This window comes from Podarcis tiliguerta, assembly GCF_965153285.1.
Source record: "Podarcis tiliguerta genome assembly, chromosome: 9".
In the NCBI taxonomy this organism is placed as follows: Eukaryota; Metazoa; Chordata; class Lepidosauria; order Squamata; family Lacertidae; genus Podarcis; species Podarcis tiliguerta.
Genome location: NC_139542.1, coordinates 65,538,787 through 65,559,594, shown reverse-complemented (window position 1 = coordinate 65,559,594; position 20,808 = coordinate 65,538,787). Strand labels below are relative to the sequence as shown.

Sequence of the window (20,808 nt, the reverse complement as noted above, 5' to 3'; positions counted from 1 at the left end):
AGAACTTCCTGACAGTAAGAGCTGTTCGACAGTGGAATTTGCTGCCAAGGAGTGTGGTGGAGTCTCCTACTTTGGAGGTCTTTAAGCAGAGGCTTGACAACCATATGTCAGGAGTGCTCTGATGGTGTTTCCTGCTTGGCAGGGAGTTGGACTCGATGGCCCTTGTGGTCTCTTCCAACTCTATGATTCTATGATTCTATGATTCTAACATCTATTTAGCACTCTGCAACCTCCTTGCCTGCTCACCCTGACCAGAAAAGGCCAGGGGAGGAGTTCTGTCCTGATGTCTTCCTCATGGGTACTAAAACCCAACTGGTAGAATCTGGGGTGGATGAAGTTCAGACTACTGGTGAGATGTTATGTAGAAGTCACAGCACCTCTAAGTATAGCAAGCGTAACAACAACCCTGAACCCAGCCACAAGAATTTCACCAAATCTGAACATTTTAAAACACCATTTCTTTTTTCATTAATGGATGGATAATGGCTGGGGGGGGGGGGGAGGACAGGATACATTTTCAGCGCAGCACTAAACAGCACTCTCTCAACAATTCTCAGAAGATGCCCTTGACCTCTAGGACAGGGCAGTGTTGCATGACCTTATATAAAGTGAAATCAAAACATTCGTTTTTTACTATTAATATCCAAATCTCCTAGTGGCTAAAATCCACCAAGCATTTCTCTCACAGCACTAAATGAACGTTAAGTTCTGTTCTCTGAATTATTCCAAAGTGTTGTATGACCCCCAGTACAACCAAGGTCATTTTGCAGTAACACCGATTACTGTTATGGTTTTCTTTCTCAGCGTGAAATCGGGGGAATCTGGTACATCTGAAATATATACATTTCCTTCTCGTGGGGGGAAGAAAGGATTTTGTCGCGTGTGGCAATCTTTACTAGCCCTGTACTTTTGAGCAATTTCTCGTGACAGAAAGAGATTGTGTTAGCACTTTATCAGAATCTGTTAACAGCAGCAATCCCCCCCCCAAAACACAGCTTGTGAGGAGTGCCAAAAGAAGGGAGAAACTACCGTGTGACATATCTCTTCAATATTGTTGATTGTCTAATTAAAAGGCACCAGAGCAGGAAAAAAAGTGCAGATATGCTGTGTAGGATGTAATGTAAAGAGCAATCAAAGCCACTCAGTGGTGCTTAGCAGAGGATTTCATTTATCGGCTTACAAAATGGAAATATCTAATTCCGCAAATTTGAAACAGGTATTTCGGAGTGTAAACAGTACTGCCTTGCAGTGCCCACCTAAATGAAAACTGCCTTTGCCTGGAGGGAGGGAATGAATGCATGCAAAACTGCTATTAGCCCGGTATAATAAGGCAAGCATGTACCATGCTTTAAAAGGAAGGGTCACATCATTAAATGAGGTTAAAAGAAAACAAAACAAAACTCATTGTTACAAATTACTATGACACCATGGAAGCAAAAGGGTGACAGGTGTTGCTTTCTGTTTTTATAATGCAATAAACTTGCAACTACACAAGAAGAGAGAGAAAAAGCCCGGTGCTTTTCCTTTAACAGCGCAGAGCACACCTGCAGCTTGTTAATGTAAGTACCATTATTAAGGGAAGTATAAATTTAGAAATGTCTACAGATTTTCAAAACCTTGCTTATCCCCACCCCCACCCCCTGCAATTTGAACTAAACAGATTTAGAATCGCCTAGCCATTCTTCCCAAGACAATGAAAACATAATGATCACTGATTCCCTGCGAATCGGCTTCCGCAAACTGCTGAGCTGCAAATCAACGAAGCATATTTCATTTGTACTTCGCCTGCAAAGTTTAGAGATTACTGGCACTTAAGACATAACAGCATACTTCCAAGCATTCACAGACACCTTTATATCACTGACCTGCCAGCTAGGCTCCCTTCGCAGCCCTTTTATCCAGTCTTCCTCCAAGTCCTTATTCTCCCTCGCGCATGTTTCATCCATAGCAGATGTGGCTTGCACAATCTCGATTGGCCACTGGCTGTTAGACTCTCTTTGTAAGCCTTTTAACCACCGCGGCAGCAAGTGCAGTTCAGAGGCAGACTGTCATGAGGAAAATGTCATGCCTCAAAATGGGTTTTCCCCCCCTTCTCCTTTTGACATGAAGAACCTGCTTTGGGGGGGGGGGCGGACAAAAAAGTCTGAGTGCTCTCCAACATGTGCTGACAGGCCCCATAAGTGTCAGAGCTATAGGTAGGGAGTTGACCACGGCTTAGCTGGGGGGCAGGGGGAGTTTATGTGGCAAAGTTATATATATATATAAAAGCCCATGTGGATGCAAAAGGAGAATGTGATGCTAACAAAATAATTTCATTGTTTCCCTCTACCTCAGATTCTTAGTGTGTGATGCTAATAAAATACAATTTGAAAAAAAGTGGGGAGGAGGGAAAATAAATAAATAAATAATCCGTAAAGAACTACAGAATCCGCTTATAGGATACTCAGTTTTGACAAGCTTAAATGGTCCCATCATTCCGTCGCACTTTACAAGAAACAATACACAGGATAGGGTATTCAGAAAGGAGCTGTATGCTGATGATTGGAATCACCAAAGTTTACCCTCCACCCCAGTTGTTCATAGCCTCCAACATTTCTCCAATGAAAATTAAAAAAAGGTAACGGACCCCTGACAGTTAAGTCCTGTCGCAAATGACTCTGGGGTTGCAGCGTTCATCTCGCTTTACAGGCTGAGGGAGCGGACGTTTGTCCGCAGACAGTTTTTCCGGGTCATGTGGCCAGCATGACTAAGCCGCTTCTGGCACAACGGGACACTGAAACCAGAGCAGTGCACGGAAACACCGTTTACCTCCCCGCCAGAGTGGTACCTATTTATCTACTTGCACTTTTTGGCAGGAGCTGGGACCGAGCTCACTCCATCACAGGGATTTGAACATAGGGGTATCCTATTCCATAAGAAGCAGAAAAAGAAGACTGGATTTGATATCCCGCTTTATCACTACCCGAAGGAGTCTGAAAGCGGCTAACATTCTCCTTCCCCTTCCTCCCCCACAAGAAACACTCTGTGAGGTGAGTGGGGCTGAGAGACTTCAAAGAAGTGTGACTGGCCCAAGGTCACCCAGCAGCTGCATGTGGAGGAGTGGAGATGCGAACCCGGTTCCCCAGATTACGAGTCTACCACTCTTAACCTCTATACCACAAATTAAAGCTCTCCACTTTGGGCTCTTCTGAGGCTTTTGATTTTGGCAAAAGCACATCTGCATCGTGTGACACATATCATGACCAACCACAGCTTCAAAATAAATAAATAAATGGGTTCCTGAAACAATGCATAATGTGCTCTAAAAAGCACATTTTCCTCTGCTGGAGCATGGTTTGACTTTAGCTCTCATGTTGCATTTTAAGGGAAAGCATGAACATGATAATCGGATACACATATGGGGTACTTTATTTTTAGATCAAGAGAGCAAGCAGTAAACCAATATGAACACAGGAAGATTTTTTTAAAAAAAAATAGACACAATGAGACACACCAGACAAGCAACAAAAAGAGATAAGAAAGTTTGTGATCAAGTTAGCTGTTTTCCAGATATGTTAATATGGTAATGATGTTTTAAAAATGGAGTTCTTCCTCACTGTAAGCCACCCTGCAGACTTTGTTACAGGGCAATATGGAGAATAAATAGAAATGAATTCAGTGAGAGAATTGTTGATTTCTCCATTGCTCATCATGCAGAATAAACTATCTAGAGTTGATAGTATACAGGTGAAACTCAGAAAATTAGAATATCGTGGAAAAGTTCATTTATTTCAGTAATTCAACTTAAAAGGTAAAACTGATATATGAGATAGACTCATGACATGCAAAGGAAGATATGTCAAGCCTTTATTTGTTATATTTGTGATGATCATGGCGTACAGCTGATGAAAACCCCAATTTAACCATCTCAGAAAATTAGAATATTAAATGAAATCAGCAAAACAAGGTTTGCAAATAGAGAAATATTGGACCTTTGAGAAGTAGAAGCATGCATATGTACTCAGTACTTGGTTTGGGCCCCTTTTGCATCAATTACTGCCTCAAGGCGGCGTGGCATGGATGCTATCAGCCTGTGGCATTGCTGAGGTGTTATGGAAGACCAGGATGCTTCAATAGCAGCCTTCAGCTCTTCTGCATTGCTCGGTCTCATGTCTCTCATCTTTCTCTTGGCAATGCCCCATAGATTTTCTATGGGATTCAGGTCAGGCGAGTTTGCTGGCCAATCAAGCACAGTATAATCCCATGGGCATTGAACCAGGTTTTGGCACTTTTGGCAGTGTGGGCAAGTGCCAAAGTCCTGCTGGAAAATGAAGTCAGCATCCCCATAAAGCTTGTCTGCAGAAGGAAGCATGATGTGCTTCAAAATCTGCTGGTAGACGGCTGCGTTGACCCTGGACTTAATGAAGCACAGTGAACCAACACCAGCTGATGACATGGCTCCCCAAATCAACACAGACTGTGGAAACTTCACACTGGACTTCAAGCATCTGGTATTGTGTGCCTCCCCATTCTTCCTCCAGACTCTGGGTCCTTGGTTTCCAAATGAGACGCAAAATCTGCTCTCATCAGAAAATAGATTTGGGGAGCCATGTCATCAGCTGGTTTTGGTCCACTGTGCTGGGGGGAGGCAGCAGGCAGACCGTTTGGGCAACGCGGAGCCTGCACGCACCCAAGCCACTGTGTCTCTCCCAGGAGAGATGTGTGGCTCGGGCTTGCCTCAGCGCTTGCTACATCCTTCTCCTTATTGGGAGGAACTGTGAGCAAACATGTCCTGGTGCAGAAAGGGGCTGGCAGCGGTTCTGGCACCCTACAAGGGGAGGGGCCACTCTCTTTGCAAGAGTTGGAGACACCTCCCTCTCTGCCTCCCAGGTCCAGGAGGACCCAGAAAAGAAAAGCGCAGAGAGGGTACAGCTTGTGCAGTGAAATGAGTGCCTGAAGAACTGCCCACCATCCAAACCCTTCTCTACTTAAGTACTTACGGCTCTGAGCTAAATAGGAAGTCTGCATTGTATAGTAATGAATGGGGGATTAGCAACCTGTATTGCCTGAAGTGTGTAAGGGGCTTACATATCGCCGTAGCCTAACAATAAAAAGCTTTGGAAAGGAACGTTTGTGCATATATGGGGGAAGCTGGGCAACAGGATACTAATACATGAATAGGGCCATTGTTGCTTTCCAATCTATATGGTAAATACAGATGGATACAAACCATCCTATTGAAAACTAGTCGTGTTTTTGACATTCATGATTCCTAGATTTGTAATGCTCACCTTCAACGTGCCCTTAAGTTCTTTTCCAGCTCAGTTTTTAAATCTAAGCCGAAGAAGAACTTATCCCAGTCATACAGGTGGTTGCTGCAATGCCTACTGTGGCAGCAGAGAGGAAAATTTCTCTCCCATCATCCTCTTCAGGTACCCTGAAACAATTACAGTATCCAGGGCTCCTAGCATCCAGATTAATAGTATTTCAGGCACTGGGAATAGAAATAAAGTGGGATAGCAAGTGAAGAGGAGGAAAGAAGAGGAAGGGACCCCAACCTCCCACAATCCTCCTGTGGTCATAGCAACCACAACAGAGAAGTTTAGACAGAGGCCTCCATCTCCCACTACCACCACCATGCAGCCTCCACCACTGGATTAAAAAAAAAATAGTGTTCACAGGATAAAGGGCCAACAACTACAGATTTAGAACTGCAATTATAAACTGATTACCCGGTACTTTCCCCCCTAGCATCCTCCAGTTTCACTCATTTGATGAATCCAAGCTGAACTGAGGAACTTGCCCACCTCTACTGAAGACCACAGATTATGTTTTTAGTAAAAAGGTAAAGGTACCCCTGCCCGTACGGGCCAGTCTTGACAGACTCTAGGGTTGTGTGCCCATCTCACTCAAGAGGCCGGGGGCCAGCGCTGTCCGGAGACACTTCCGGGTCACATGGCCAGTGTGACATCGCTGCTCTGGCGAGCCAGAGCTGCACACGGAACGCCGTTTACCTTCCCGCTAGTAAGCGGTCCCTATTTATCTACTTGCACCCGGGGGTGCTTTCGAACTGCTAGGTTGGCAGGCGCTGGGACCAAACAACGGGAGCGCACCCCGCCGTGGGGATTCGAATCGCTGACCTTTCGATCGGCAAGCCCTAGGCGCTGAGGCTTTTACCCACAGCGCCACCCGCGTCCCAGATTATGTTTTTAGATGTCCTCTAATTTTAAGGCTCCAGCCGATGGAACGGACAAGACCAATGGTGAGTCCAGTGGTCAAGAAGGCAGTTACTGCACGTGTTGTAGAAGGAAACAAGAGGCAGATGTGGCTAGTCAACCTGGGAAGGTAGCCCACGTAGGAGAAGAAAAGCTCTGATCATAAACCTCTGCTGCCTTGCAGCTATACTCATTCACATGAGAAAGGCTTCAGAAGTAAAACCCGAGGAAAAATCCATACCCACTGCCTTGAGAGACATCTTCAGGAGAAGAAACGTCAAATCAAACTTTATTGTGGTCAAAGACCAGACAGAAGAAGAAAAGGTAAAGGAGTTCCATATTTTTTGCTCTATAAGAGGCACCAGACCATAAGATGCACCTAGTTTTTGGAAGAGGAAAACAAGAAAAAACATATTCTGAATCCCAGAAGCCAGGACAGCAAATGGGATCGCTACGCAGTGATCCCGCTGGCTGTTCTGGCTTATGGGATAGCTGCGCGCAGCCTCTCCCAGGCAAGGGGAGCCTTCATCTCCTTCCCGGGAGAGGCTGCACACGGCTAAGGCTCCCCCAAGAGCCATGCTCCCCTTAAAGAGCACACAGAGTGTGTGTGCGGCTCTTGGGGGCTATTCCCAGAGGAGAGAGAAGGGCAGCCCTTCTCCCTCCTCGGGGAAAAGCCCCGAAGAGCCACACACACACACACACCACACGGCTCTTTAAAGGGAGTGCTGAGCAGAGCCTCCTTCCTGCATTTGCTCCATAAGACGCACACACATTTCCCATTACTTTTTAGGAGGGGAAAAGTGTGTCTTATAGAGCGAAAAATACGGTAAATCCTATACAAGTTTGGTTGGGTGGCTTATTCTATGCCTCCTGCCAGCAACTCCTGCATCCAGGCTGGTGCCAAACATATTGCTTCCTTTGGAGCACACCAGCAAGACTGCGGGGGGGGGGGGGCAGAGTCATGTTGTCTGAGCAGCCCAGGACCTCCATACATATCACCCAGATTGGCGCCCCAGAGAGGTCACAAAAAACAATGCAGGAGGCAGAAGTTATGAGTTAGTGTTTTGACTTCAACCCCAGAGGTGGGCTCCATCGTCTCTCAAGATGGACAGGTGCCAACAACAATTTTAAGTGCAAAGCTAAAGTCCAAGGGAATGGTGATTGGTTGCAATTTCCTGTTGAGTATTCACTTAGTAGCAAACCCAGGTTCCCATCTGTGTAGCATGCACAATACATCTGATACATCTTTACTGAATGAAGGTTATCTAAGCAAAACGACAAACTGACCAGAAGGGGAACACTTAAGTTGGGACCATAGGTTTCAGCAATTGTTTAAATCCATGGTACATTGGACTTCAATTATTTTCATGTAATTATTTCATGGTCTCTCTCTCTCTCTGTCTCAACAAAGGTGCTGTGCAAATTGTGCCGAATATGAAAACATTTATTGATGGAAATCAGCAAACTTTTTTACTCAAAGAGTGCTTGAATTATTTTGAAATGTGAGAGCCCGAAGCAAAGAAAACACATTAAAAAACATCATATGAAGGGAAACAGCAATTTCCCTCTTTCGAAGCTGTCACTTATTTGCTAAGAATCAAATCTAATTCAATGCAGTTAAAGAGGTTTCATATATCACTCAAATGTGTGCGTACACACCCAAGGAAACAGATCTGCTTAGCAGTTGTTCTTTGAGGACAGTCTGAAGGTATATAATACAGTTTCATCACTAAAGATACCCAGGTTGGTGAGCCCTACAAACTTATTGGAACCAGGCTGCTGGAGAATGATATAAAAGCTGCTGCTCAGAGGAAGGTATAAGTAATGAATAAGATACGTTATTTTATTTATGAAGGCAATTTGCAAACATATAATAAAACAGCTAAACATAGTTTTAAAATAGTGCAGAAATAACAGGCAATGGGTTTAAAAACAATACAAAATGAACAGCCAGCTGGGAAAGCTTGTCAAAAAAGAAAAGAAAAAAGCCTTCCATTGCCTGCAGAAAGTACAAATACTAGGTGTTGGTCATATCTCTACTCTACGAGAATGCTGTTCCACAGAAAAGGGGCAGCCATATTAAAAACCATGTTCAGTGTTCGTGGAGTGGGCTTCAGATAGCTCTTCTGCAGAAAGCAGTGAAGGGATGCGGGTGGCGCTGTGGGTTAAACCACAGAGCCTAGGGCTTGCCAATCAGAAGGTTGGCGGTTCGAATCCCCGCAATGGGGTGAGCTCCTGTTGCTCGGTCCCTGCTCCTGCCAACCTAGCAGTTCGAAAGCACGTCAAAGTGCAAGTAGATAAATAGGTAGCCGGAAGCTGGACGCTGGCTCCCTTGGCCAGTAAAGTGAGATGAGCGCCGCAGCCCCAGAGTCGTCCATGACTGGACCTGATGGACAGGGGTCCCTTTACCTTTACTGGGTATATAAGAGATAAGGAGGTATTTCAAGTAACCTGACCATGAGACAGTGAGAGTCCTATAAACAAGGTGTCAATGCACTATTCTCAGGCTCTGGACCAATTTCAATGGTAGCTCTACACAGAGTGCATTGCAATAATCCAAACTTACCAATGTATGGACAACTGTGGCCAAACTATTCCGATCCAGGAATGGCTGTAGTTGTCTTGCCACCAAAAGAGGTGCGCCTCCAACGAGAGAGCTGGAGCAAGGAGCTCCATCAGACTGCACATTCAGGGAGAGTGCAACTCTTTTAAAGGCAGACAGCTTCATAACTTCGCAGACCTGGGTACCACTCCTTCACAAAACCTCCATCTTGGATTCAGCCTCAGTTTATTATCCCTCATCCAGTCCACCATTTCGCCCAGACACCGTTCCAGGGCCATTTCAGACATTTCCAATTCAGATGTTACAGAGATTAGGTATCAGCAGCTTACTGATGACAACCCTCTCCAAATTTCTTAATTACGTTTTGAACAAATATTCATGTATTTCAGAATGCAGTGGCAAGATTCCTAACAAGAGTGAGTGTTTTAATCACTTTACTCCATTGTTAACCAGGGTCACTGCCTAACAGTTCATTTTCAAGGGCAACTCAAATTACTGAATTCATATCATCTTCTAAGGCCTAACTTATTTAGGACTGGCACCTAGAACTCCTGGCTTATCTTCTGCGGCAGGAAGACCCTTCTGGAAGCCCAAGCTACATCATAAGTTGGTGGAGAAAGGATAAGGGCCTTCTCTGTTGCAGCGCACAAAACATGAACCTCATTTATCTCCCTCAGCATTAGTTTTCTATTACCATTTAAATACATTTCTGCTTCAGTTCTAGAGGCAGAAATGTAGTATTGTGAATTTATGGCTGCCTGTTTTGTTGTGTTTTTAAAGTATTACATTACACAATTGGTTTTTTAAATTTATGATGATAGCCACCTTGAGTGCTTCACTCTGAAGAGGAAAAGCAGGATAAATATATCTAAATAAAGAGATATGTTGCCTGTTTAGGGCTTTAGCCTATAGGTTACTTTATACATAAGTAACTTGTCTTTTTCAAGTCCACATATGACTTGGCAGAAAGCTTCTCCCAAATTTCAGACTACTATGAGGCATTTTACATGCACGCGAGTTATAATTTTTACTTAGTACAGAAGGTTCAGAAGGTTATTACAATTAAATAAATAAATATACTGCCCTTCTTCCAAAGAGCACAGGACAGTTTGCAACATAACAACACAAAATACACAACATAATAATTAAATGCGCCCCCCCCCAGGCACATTTAAAAGGCTATAGATCATAGGAGAAAACTCCTAGGGGTTGAGTTCCCTTCAGCCCCCTTCCCCAATAAAATATTTGAGGGTTCCAGGGATGGGCATTGCCATTCAAATGGTGTGCATGCTCCACACTATCAGTTATGCAGGGGGGGTTACTTGCCCCCCCCCCAATTATTTTATTCAAGTTTGCATTCCTGTTACAGATTGTTTGATCACTAAAGGCCTGGTTTAAGAGGAATGTTTATGTGACAACGATGCCAGGTGAACCTTCCAAGGGAGAGCATTTCACAAATGGGGTGCCACCACAGAAAAGGCCCATTCTCCTGTTGCCATCCCACGACCTTCCATGAAGGGGGGCAGTCAAAGAAGGCCCATTGAAGATGATTGCAGAGTCCAAGTCAGTGCATATGGGGAGAGACTTTGAATTGGACCCAGAAATAAATTGGCAGACAATGCAGTCACATCAGGATTGGTGCTCCATGCTCAAACCATCTTGCCCTGATGAGCACCCTGTCTACTGAATTCTGCAGTAGGTTTCCAAACGATCTTCCGAGAGAGCCCCCCATATAATGCACCACAGCAATCTAACCTTGAAGTTATAGAATCATAGAATCATAGAGTTGGAAGAGACCACAAGGGCCATCGAGTCCAACCCCCTGCCAAGCAGGAAACACCATCAGAGCACTCCTGACATATGGTTGTCAAGCCTCTGCTTAAAGACCTCTTCTTAAAGACCTGCTTAAAGACCTTATCAGGGCATAAACAACACAAGCAAGGCTATCCCTGTCCAGCTATGGGTATAACTGAGTCACCAGTCAAAGCCAATAGAAGGCACTCCATGCCATCAAGGCCACCTGAGCCTCAAGCAACAGCAATGGACCTATGAGTACTACCCATCCAGGGGGGTCTCAGGAACCACCCACTAACAGTGTCTCAGTCTTATCTGGATTGAGCTTTGGTATATTGGCTCCCAACCAGTCCATCACTGAGGGTAAGACAAGGGTCCAGTACAACCACTGTCACACCTGCAGACGTAAAGGAGAAGTGGAGCTGTGCATCATCAGCATACTGCTGATAGCACACTCCAAAACTCCAGATGACCCCACTCAGCAGTTTCATGTAGATGTCAAACAGCATGGTGGATAAGATAAAACACCTCGTAGAAGGCTCCATGGGGCCGAGAAGCATTCCTCAAGCATCATCTGCTGGAAAGAACCATTCAAGTAGGAATGGAACCACCACAAAATGGTGCTGCTACCCTTAACTTGGACAACCACTCCAAAAGGATACCATGGTCAATGGTATCTGAAGCTGCTGAGAGGTTGATGAGAATCTTGTGCCAAAACCAGCCATAAATCCTGATTGAAATGGATCTGGAAAACCAGTTTTCCCCAAGAGAGGAAAGAGAGGTCACATCTGAGCTACATGTTTCCTGTCTCAACTCAGCTGCCCTTTACCAACATGAAATCCTTTCTCTGTCTTTCCAGTAAGTCATCAGAAAGTAGCCTTTTTCTCTATTTCCTGCAACTTCGAAGCTTCTCAATGAATTTCACATTTCTTAGTGCCAGATTGTCATTACTTTGAGAGCAGAGGCTCAAGATCTTAACAGAGTGGGTATGCATGGTTCTTATATTTATTAAGGAAGAAAACAAAAAATGACAAGTGAATAAAGCAGGCTACGGATTTTGTATAAATCAATACTGAGTGTTATAAAATGTCAGAAAATATCAAATGAGGGGGAAAGAATCAATAAATACCCTTTGAATTAAGGGAGTGATTAATATTCCTTACCAGTTAGATAAACTAGACAGCACACACGCACGTGCAAATGCCTTGTTTGAAGAAATACCCAATATTTGCCCTAGGACCACAACAACTGAGTACCTATCCCTGTGATAAGTCATATGATCAACATAATACATAATTAACTGACAGGGCTGGTCCAGGTGCAATTGGAAACTGTGGTTGCATGATTTAGATCACTTGCTTCCCCTTCCTCATCCTCCTCTTTGTGCTTGAGATATTAAATGTGTCCACTTTGGGTTTTTAACTAAGTAGCGTTCTACATTACATATGTTCATGGGAAATGGAGTTTTTATACAACTTTCCTCCTATTTATTTATTTCTCTGTCCAAGCAGATAATGCACACGTTAAATGTGTGCGAGTTACAAATTACCTGTACTGTAAAAGTAGTACAATGCCATTCCAATTTTAGTTCAGGAAAAAAGTGGATGTTAGCTATCAGAAACAGTGGCCTAGCCAAATATTATCAGGGCTTTCACTATGGAATCAGAATAAGTTGGTAATCAATTAATAATAGCGGTTCAGTGGTACCTCAGGTTACATACGCTTCAGGTTACATACGCTTTAGGTTACAGACTCCGCTAACCCAGAAATAGTACCTCGGGTAAAGAACTTTGCTTCAGGATGAGAACAGAAATCGTGATCTGGCGGCGCGGCAGCAGCAGGAGGCCCCATTAGCTAAAGTGGTGCTTCAAGTTAAGAACAGTTTCAGGTTAAGAACGGACCTCAGAAACAAATTAAGTACTTAACCCGAGGTACCACTGTAGTTGACTACCACCCACAATAACAACTGAAAAAATGTCATTGTGTGATAGGTTATCTGAAGAAGTATTTATGTAAATACAGTACTTTGTATTAAAGGTCCTCATACTTATTCATAAACAAATGTGTTAAATCTCAAGCAGTTATGTAAATATCAAATTGTGTTGCCTCCTCTGCCTTTGGATCTCAACCACTCCATGACCTGTAATGTCAAATGTCAGATTTTGCCTCAGCTGTCCAAGCTAGCTTCTGCAAGTGCGATCAGATCTTCTCATATGCAAACAGTCTCTTCAGAATATGTTTACGACCAGATTTGCAGATAAAGTCAGTTAGCATATCACCCAGTCAACAGAATAATTATTTATATAAACATGGCATTTGGCTAATGAACAGCTTCAGAAATTGCTTTTAGAACTTGGTACCTGAGCAATTTTATTTATCGCAGTAACATCTATTAAGTAATGTTAAACAGATGTTGGCACATTTTAGTAAGCCAAAGGCTGTGAAAAGAAGATTTAACACATTACTAACAACTGCTTAAGCATCGGATTTTGCAAACCCATAGATCTTGCAAGTGATTTCCCCCTCCAACCCTCCGCAACATGTATTTAAAATCCTATGGTAGCTGATGGCGCTGAGACAATTTAAACCCTCCCTCTCACATTTCATAAGGCAAAGGCAGGTCAAGTTTACACAAAAGAATCCAGGGAAATAGTGTGACTTCCCTGGGTAAAATACTCAGTGTTACGGCAATCAGGTCTGCTGACCCACTGCAGACCCAAGCCTGGAGAAATATAACACAATCTCCCCTGGCACTTGAATGCCAGCCTTCAAGACAAGTCAGTTTGACTTTGTTGATCCAGCAAAAAAATGGAATTACCTAACATATCTCCTTTTATTATAATAGCAGAACTGGTGGCTTTAGTAGCAATGGTACAGCTACATGGTGATTTAAAGAGCACAAACACATGCAGATAAAACCCAAGAGCTTATGTATACACTTGTGAAGATACCCATGACCTGGAAGACCAATTGAGAGTATATGGGTAAAAATTGTAGGAGAGGGAAAACAACAGTGGCGTTACTGTGGGTGTCTGCTATAGACCTCCAAGCCAGGCTGAGGACTTGGACGATGCCTTCCTAGAGTAGATTACGAAATTTTCAAAAAGGAGAGGCTTCAATTACCCCAATATCCATCGGAACTCAATATACTTTCTGAAAAATACCCTCGAAACCGCAGGTTAGCAATTATCCTTTGGGTTCCTAAAGGAAAAGAGAACAATACAATACAGTGGTACCTCGGGTTAAGTACTTAATTCGTTCCGGAGGTCCATTCTTAACCTGAAGCTGTTCTTAACCTGAAGCACCACTTTAACTAATGGGGCCTCCCGCTGCTGCCGCGCCGCCAGAGCACGATTTCTGTTCTTATCCTGAAACCAAGTTCTTAACCCGAGGTACTATTTCTGGGTTAGTGGAGTCTGTAACCTGAAGCATATGTAACCTGAAGCGTATGTAACCCGAGGTACCATTGTAAGCAATTGTATCAGGCATGTCCAACTCCCAAGAGACTGTGATCTACTCCCAGTATAAAAAAAAAACAGGCAGTGATTTATCCTTTGTCATTGGAGGGAGGAGGAGCGTGCGTGGGGTGGGTGGATTTCCCAGAGTTGTTGAGATTTGGGAGGGGGATTGCACAGAGTTTTTTAGCTCCCCCTCCATAACTTTTTGTACACAATAAGGTCCCCGCGATCTACCAGGATCAGCCGGGGATCTACCAGTATATCATGATCTACTGGTTGGACATCCCTGACTTATATGAAATGCACATGAAGTGTCCTTGACACACCCTCCTCTTCACTCTGCTCACCAACCGCCATCTTCACCTCAAACTCCAAGCATCACCTCAACCTGATCTCGCACTTTTTTTCTCAACTGCCTCAAATCACCCCAGCTCCATCTTTCAAGCCCACTTTGTTTCATCTCTCTCAGCCCTATATTTGGGCAAATTCCCAGGCCACACCACCTCAGACTGTTGTCATGCTGTAATCAGTCCATCTGGAGGCAGCTTCTCCCCCTTTTTAAAATGCACACCTTGATTAGAAGAAGAAGAGGAGTTTGGATTTAATATCCTGCTTTATCACTACCCTAGGGAGTCTCAAAGCGGCTAACATTCTCCTTTCCCTTCCTCCCCCACAACAAACACTCTGTGAGGTGAGTGGGGCTGAGAGACTTCAGAGAAGTGTGACTAGCCCAAGTTCACCCAGCAGCTGCATGTGGAGGAGCGGAGACGCGAACCCGGTTACCCAGATTACAAGACTACTGCTCTTAACCACTACACCACACTGGCTCTTAGAAATTGGCGGGGAATGGATCACGCCCAGGGGCTGCCAGTTGACCATTTATTTCACTGCTGTTGTCCCCCAAAGTCCTAAATTAAGAGATACTGCTTTGACTGGAGAAAGAGCTAACACATACAATTCCTGATACTAATGATTCCAAGAAAACTGAAATGTCTACGGAGACGTAGTCTTATGTCTTCATACTGCTAGTGGATTTTCACTCTGCCATCTTGCTAGCCAAGTAATTAAGGATTAGAAGCTTAACACCACAAAGGGTATTTTTACTTCATGGTTTTGACTTCTCCAGCAAAATAAAACACACATAAATCCTGTTGAATGATCTACCTGGTACATTTTCCCTCAGCTTGGAAGCAGATCTGAGGCTTAAATTCTGCATTTCATAAAAGAATCAAAAAATCCTGGACCCAGACATACAATTTTCAGGAAACCCTTGGCAATCTCTTTCGTGTGAGATGTTCAACTCCCTGTCTTCAGGCTCCTGGGACCTACAGGGAGTTTAGTTTAGACCAATCCTTCAGCTTGGAACTGAATTTCAGTGTTGGGCACACATTAGGAGGAGATAAGGCAGGCTGGCTTCCCAAACTTAAAGCAAAACAGAATCAGTATGGAGAGTTGTCTTCTTAGGTTAGGTTTTCTGACAAAATCCATACATTGTGAAAAGTGTGCACAATGAAATGTGGGAGTGACGCTTAGAACGAGCATTTAGTTCAGGATACTTTCCATACTGGGACGCGGGTGGTGCTGTGGGTTAAACCACAGAGCCTAGGACTTGCCGATCAGAAGGTCGGCGGTTCGAATCTCCACGACGGGGTGAGCTCCCGTTGCTCGGTCCCTGCTCCTGCCAACCTAGCAGTTTGAAAGCACATCAAAGTGCAAGCAGATAAATAGGTACCGCTCCGGCGGGAAGTTAAACGGCGTTTCCGTGTGCTGCTCTGGTTTGCCAAAAGCAGCTTAGTCATGCTGGCCACATGACCCGGAAGCTGTGTGCCGGCTCCCTTGGCCAGTAAAGCGAGATGAGCGTCGCAACCCCAAAGTCGGTCATGACTGGACCTAATGGTCAGGGGTCCCTTTACTTTTTACCTTTACTTTCCATATTGAATATGATATTGTGAGTCCACCATGGGCACACATAACAATTATGGGATCGTGGAAAAGTACATTGGGGAGGAGTTTCACATGTAATCAATGTCAGCACCTTTGTAGCACTTTATAAAGTTCAAATCATGCCAAGTGCATCAGCGTAGCAAATCTTTTAGTAACCCTGTAGACTGAGGCTGAGATAATAGTGCCTCACCAAAGGTTGCCTAGTGAGTGCGTAGCAGAGGTAAGGTTTCAAGTAGACACTTCAAACCTCACTGCCCCCACTTTTAGCCCCTATGCTATATAAGTAAAATCTATAAAGGCACCATCAAGAACAATAATTCTGAGAAGCTGAGTCATTCTGATACTTTGTGACGTACATGCACAAGTTAGTTCAGCCTAGGCCAGTTTCCACTAGTACACACAATTAGAAGAAGAAAAAGACTATTGTAGGTTACACAGCTGACACTCTGGTGAAAACTGCAACCCACCCACCCTGAAACAAAAGTACTTTTAACTTTTCCCAGAAAGTGTGCCCTGGATCTCTGGATTTCAGTCACAGAACTGGTCAATGGTTCAAACAATTAACCAGGTTTGTATGAGACACTGGAATAATGGAGTAAAGGCTATGAACATCCTAGAATGTATGCAGGGGTATACAGTGGTACCTCAGGTTACAGGCGCTTCAGGTTACAGACTTCACTAACCCAGAAATAGTACCTCGGGTTAAGAACTTTGCTTCAGGATAAGAACAGAAATTGTGCAGTGGTGGCGTGGCATCAGTGGGAGGCCCCGTTAGCTAAAGTGGTACCTCGGGTTAAGAACAGTTTCAGGTTAAGAACGGACCTTTGGAATGAATTAAATTCTTAACCCGAGGTACCACTGTACTGTACTATGTCTTACAATGCTGGAACTCCTTACTATTCCATTAAAAGAATGATAGATATAAGAAATGGCACCTGACCTCCATCACAGTTATTCATAGTACCAAACTTCGAAGATAATATGCACTGTTTAAGATGCTGAAGTATGTTATCAAGCCTGAGTCCTGTTATGTTCCCATTTCAAGCTTATAATAAGAAAGCGCCTGTGATTCTTGTATGTTTTTGGTAACATTACCTCCATTTCTCTCTCTCTCCTGATTCTCTATAGAGTGAAAAGCCAACATCCTTGAAAATGAATAATATTTTAGCTTATCCATATTATCAAGTGGTGAAGAACTTAAATGCCTTTAGTTTAATTTCTCACAAATCATCACGGGTGCTTGAGCAACAAATTGTCTGCTCTATCTCCCATGTTAGCAGATTAGTAACACTAACAATGTACAACACAGTAGTGTTGAGGATGGAGAGAGAAGGAGAATGGCATAAATCTTTAAAGTAATATATTATACTGGAGCGCCAGACAGATTTGATAGTGACAGATGGAAGCTCTTCTAACTCCTTTGATATTTAAGTAGGAGTGAGAACCATTTAATGAAAGGGGAAGTAATCAGATCCATTGTCCTTTTTAAAAACAAAACAAAAACCCAAACCCTCCCTCTCTTCCTTCTTTTAAAGCTGAAGTGACATAAAATATTTCTTTGCCTTTAGGGAAAGTTTCTTGCTAAGTACTCACTAGTAACTTGCTGTCTGACCGTCAATGGGGACAGACTACCATCAAAACGTGGTTGGTGCTGTGGGTTAAACCACTGAGCCTAGGGCTTGCTGATCGAAAGGTCAACAGTTCGAATCCCCGCGATGGGGTGAGATCCCGTTGTTTAGTCCCTGCTCCTGCCAACCTAGCGGTTCGATAGCATGTCAAAGTGCAAGTAGATAAATAGGTACCGCTCCGGCGGGAAGGTAAACGGTGTTTCTGTGTACTGCTCTGGTTCGCCAGAAGCAGCTTAGTCCTGCTGGCCTCATGACCCGGAAGCTGTATGCCAGCTCCCTCGGCCAATAAAGCGAAATGAGCATCGCAACCCCAGAGTCTTCCGCGACTGGACCTAACGGTCAGGGGTCCCTTTACCTTTACCTTTACCATCAAAACATAACACCAATGCTTAAAAGCATCTACTGATTGCGTATGCATTACTAGGCCAGGTTCAAAGTGCTGGTATTAATTTATAAAGCTCTTAAGAACTCAGGTCTTGGTTACCTTGTGCCTGATCCTTTATATTCCTGCTTAACCAGTGAGATTTGGGGCAATGTCTCTGTTAGTGGGTCCCAAAGATGCAGATGTGTACCTACTAGAAGCAGAGGCAGATTCTGGGCTGCGTGACAAGTTCCACCACACTGGGTGCCAAGCCTAGGGGGTGCCATAGGCCACAGCAACGATGACATGTAACTGGAGCCCATATACTAGCCGACAGGTGCAGGGAAAATTCAGAAAGCACAGCCCTGTTCCCGAGTCTTAACTGGCTAGGCAAACAAGAACAGATGCAGATTTAGCCACCCAGAGTAGCTGGGGAAACCCAGCCAGATGGGCGGAGTATTATTATTATTATTATTATTATTATTATTATTATTAGCATCATCAGCATCAGCATTATTGCAGCACAAGCAGTTATGACACACTAGGCACCAAGCCTAGGAGGCGCCATAAGGTGTTGCAAGTGTGATGCAGTGAATTGAGCAGACTGGAAGGCGAGAGGGAGAGGGTGACGAATTAGGGGTTCACACAGCGAACCGCTGAAATTTGAAAGACCAAAGTCCATCCCTGATACAAGAGGGTGGAAGGCAGTATTGATGAGTTATCTTAGATGAATTTAGATGGAAATTAGATACTTCAAACTGTTGCACATTACAGTGGTACCTCGCAAGACAAATGCCTCGCAAGACGAAAAACTCGCAAGATGAAAGAGTTTTTTGTTTTTTGAGTTGCTTCGCAAGACGAATTTCCCTGGGTTTGCTTCGCAAGACGAAAAAGTCTTGCGCCTTTTTCTTAAAACCGTCAATGCATTCCTATGGGAAACCGTGCTTCGCAAGACGAAAAATTCACAAGACGAAAAATCTCGCAGAACGAATTAATTTCGTCTTGCGAGGCACCACTGTACTTGGAACTGTTTATTAATTAATTAATAATTAAATAATGATTAAATTACTTGAAACTGATTATTACTATTATTATTAATTTAATTGTTTTGCCATTTTGTAAGCTGCAAAGAAGCATATGGATGAAAACAGATCACCATCCTTTTTTGATTGTTGAGTGAAGTGTGCTTTCATTGTTATCTGGGGAGAAACTGTGCCCCTGGTATCCATTTCTCAGAAACACTGCTTCCTATGAAAAATATACTGCCTCTTTTTAATCAGCATCTTAAATACCTTAGACTTTCACCGTAAAATAATCATAGTTTCCTTCTTCCCCTACCCCCAACAAAGAGAGCCAAATTAAGATACAAACCTTTCTGCAATTCTGCAATAACCCAATTCCAGAGGCTCATGAAATAAATGCCTCCCTACTGCCAACCACATAACAAACTTCATTTTACAAGGATGATAATGGTAATGACAGTGGTGCAAGAGGGGAAGTGGATTTTCCTTCCTTCCACCCCATTATCCTGAAATACTCTGCAGGGCAACAGTACTAAAAGAGCAGAGGCCAATGAGACATGGGATCTTCACAAGATCTTCCATGTTGGCAGTAGCTCTTGTGAAGGCCCCAAGCTCTGTAATTTTGATGAGAGAACTATTAATTCCTTGATAATGCTGGTGACAGAAGATAGTGTAATGGTGAGAGCCCAGAGAAAGGGGATAGGAGAAGGAAATCCGAGATGTAATTTCCTGTCCAGACCAGAATGCTCAGATGGATTAAAAATCGACATCATTTCCTCAAAAGTTCTCCTGTTGAGAATGGGATTGTGTACATCAGGTGTGGGCTCTCAACCTTCAGCCCTCAAAATGCTGCTAAACAATGACTACCACCAGCTTCTCAGCAAGCACAGCCAATGGCCAGGGGTCAGCAACAACTTGAAGGCAAAAAGCTCCCAATATCTGGTATGGATGCACAGTCCATGTTCAAATTAACTAGGCTGCTCTACAGGCAAAGATGTCTTGAGCTTGCAGATCAGAAGGTCGGTGGTTCAAATCCCTGCGGCAGAGTGAGCTCCCGTTGCTCGGTCCCTGCTCCTGCCAACCTAGCAGTTTGAAAGCACGCCAAAAAGTGCAAGTAGATAAATAGGTACCACTCCGGCGGGAAGGCAAATGGCATTTCCATGCGCTGCTGTGGTTTTGGTGTTCCATTGCGCCAGAAGTGGCTTAGTCATGCTGGCCACATGACCCAGAAAAACTGTCTGCGGACAAACGCCGGCTCCCTCGGGCAATAAAGCGAGATGAGCACCGCAACCCCAGAGTTGTCCGCGACTGGACTTAACTGTCAGGGGTCCATTACCTTTACCTTCATATGCACATGGTATCTAAACACCTCCTGAGAACACCTGCAAACAACACAGAACCTATTCTAAATTGAGCCAAGGAAACTTCGCCCCATCATCAAAAGAAATCTGAAGTCATTATGAGACATATTCTCTGTGAAAGCCGGAGATGGCCACGTTATGATTACACTCAATGACTTGATAATCTCTATAGTGGATAGGGTGGTTGGTATTTTAAAGTTCACTGAGTTCTTTTAACCTTGTCCAGATGTAAAATAGGCACTCTTCTTCCCAATCACCCATTAGAAACCCACAGAGTATTTCACCCATAAAGGTTGCAGCAGCAACCATGGAGGTCACATCTGGAGTTCTGACCACAAGGAAGTTGTGACGGTAAGTCCTTGATCAATGGAGACCCCTGATGGTCCAAGCATTTTAGCACAAGGTTCTGAAGCATGCAAGCGCCATCAAAGCGGATGTGTGTCGAGTTAGCACAAAGTGGATGCGGCACAATAAGTCAAAACA

At 43.9% G+C, this 20,808-nt stretch overlaps 1 protein-coding gene across 6 annotated transcripts in view; it reads right to left on the bottom strand.

The window, feature by feature from the left end:
* PPARGC1A (PPARG coactivator 1 alpha) overlaps nucleotides 1-20,808 on the bottom strand; it is a 631,111-nt gene that overhangs the window by 335,996 nt on the left and 274,307 nt on the right. The window contains exon 1 of one of the 6 annotated variants that reach the window (XM_083458138.1): nucleotides 1,866-1,964. The exons of the other annotated variants lie outside the window; for them this stretch is intronic. Coding sequence (XP_083314264.1) covers nucleotides 1,866-1,946 — 81 coding nt within the window. The 5' untranslated portion in view covers nucleotides 1,947-1,964. Of the gene's footprint in view, nucleotides 1-1,865; nucleotides 1,965-20,808 lie in introns of those variants that run through there. 6 annotated transcript variants of the gene reach the window in all.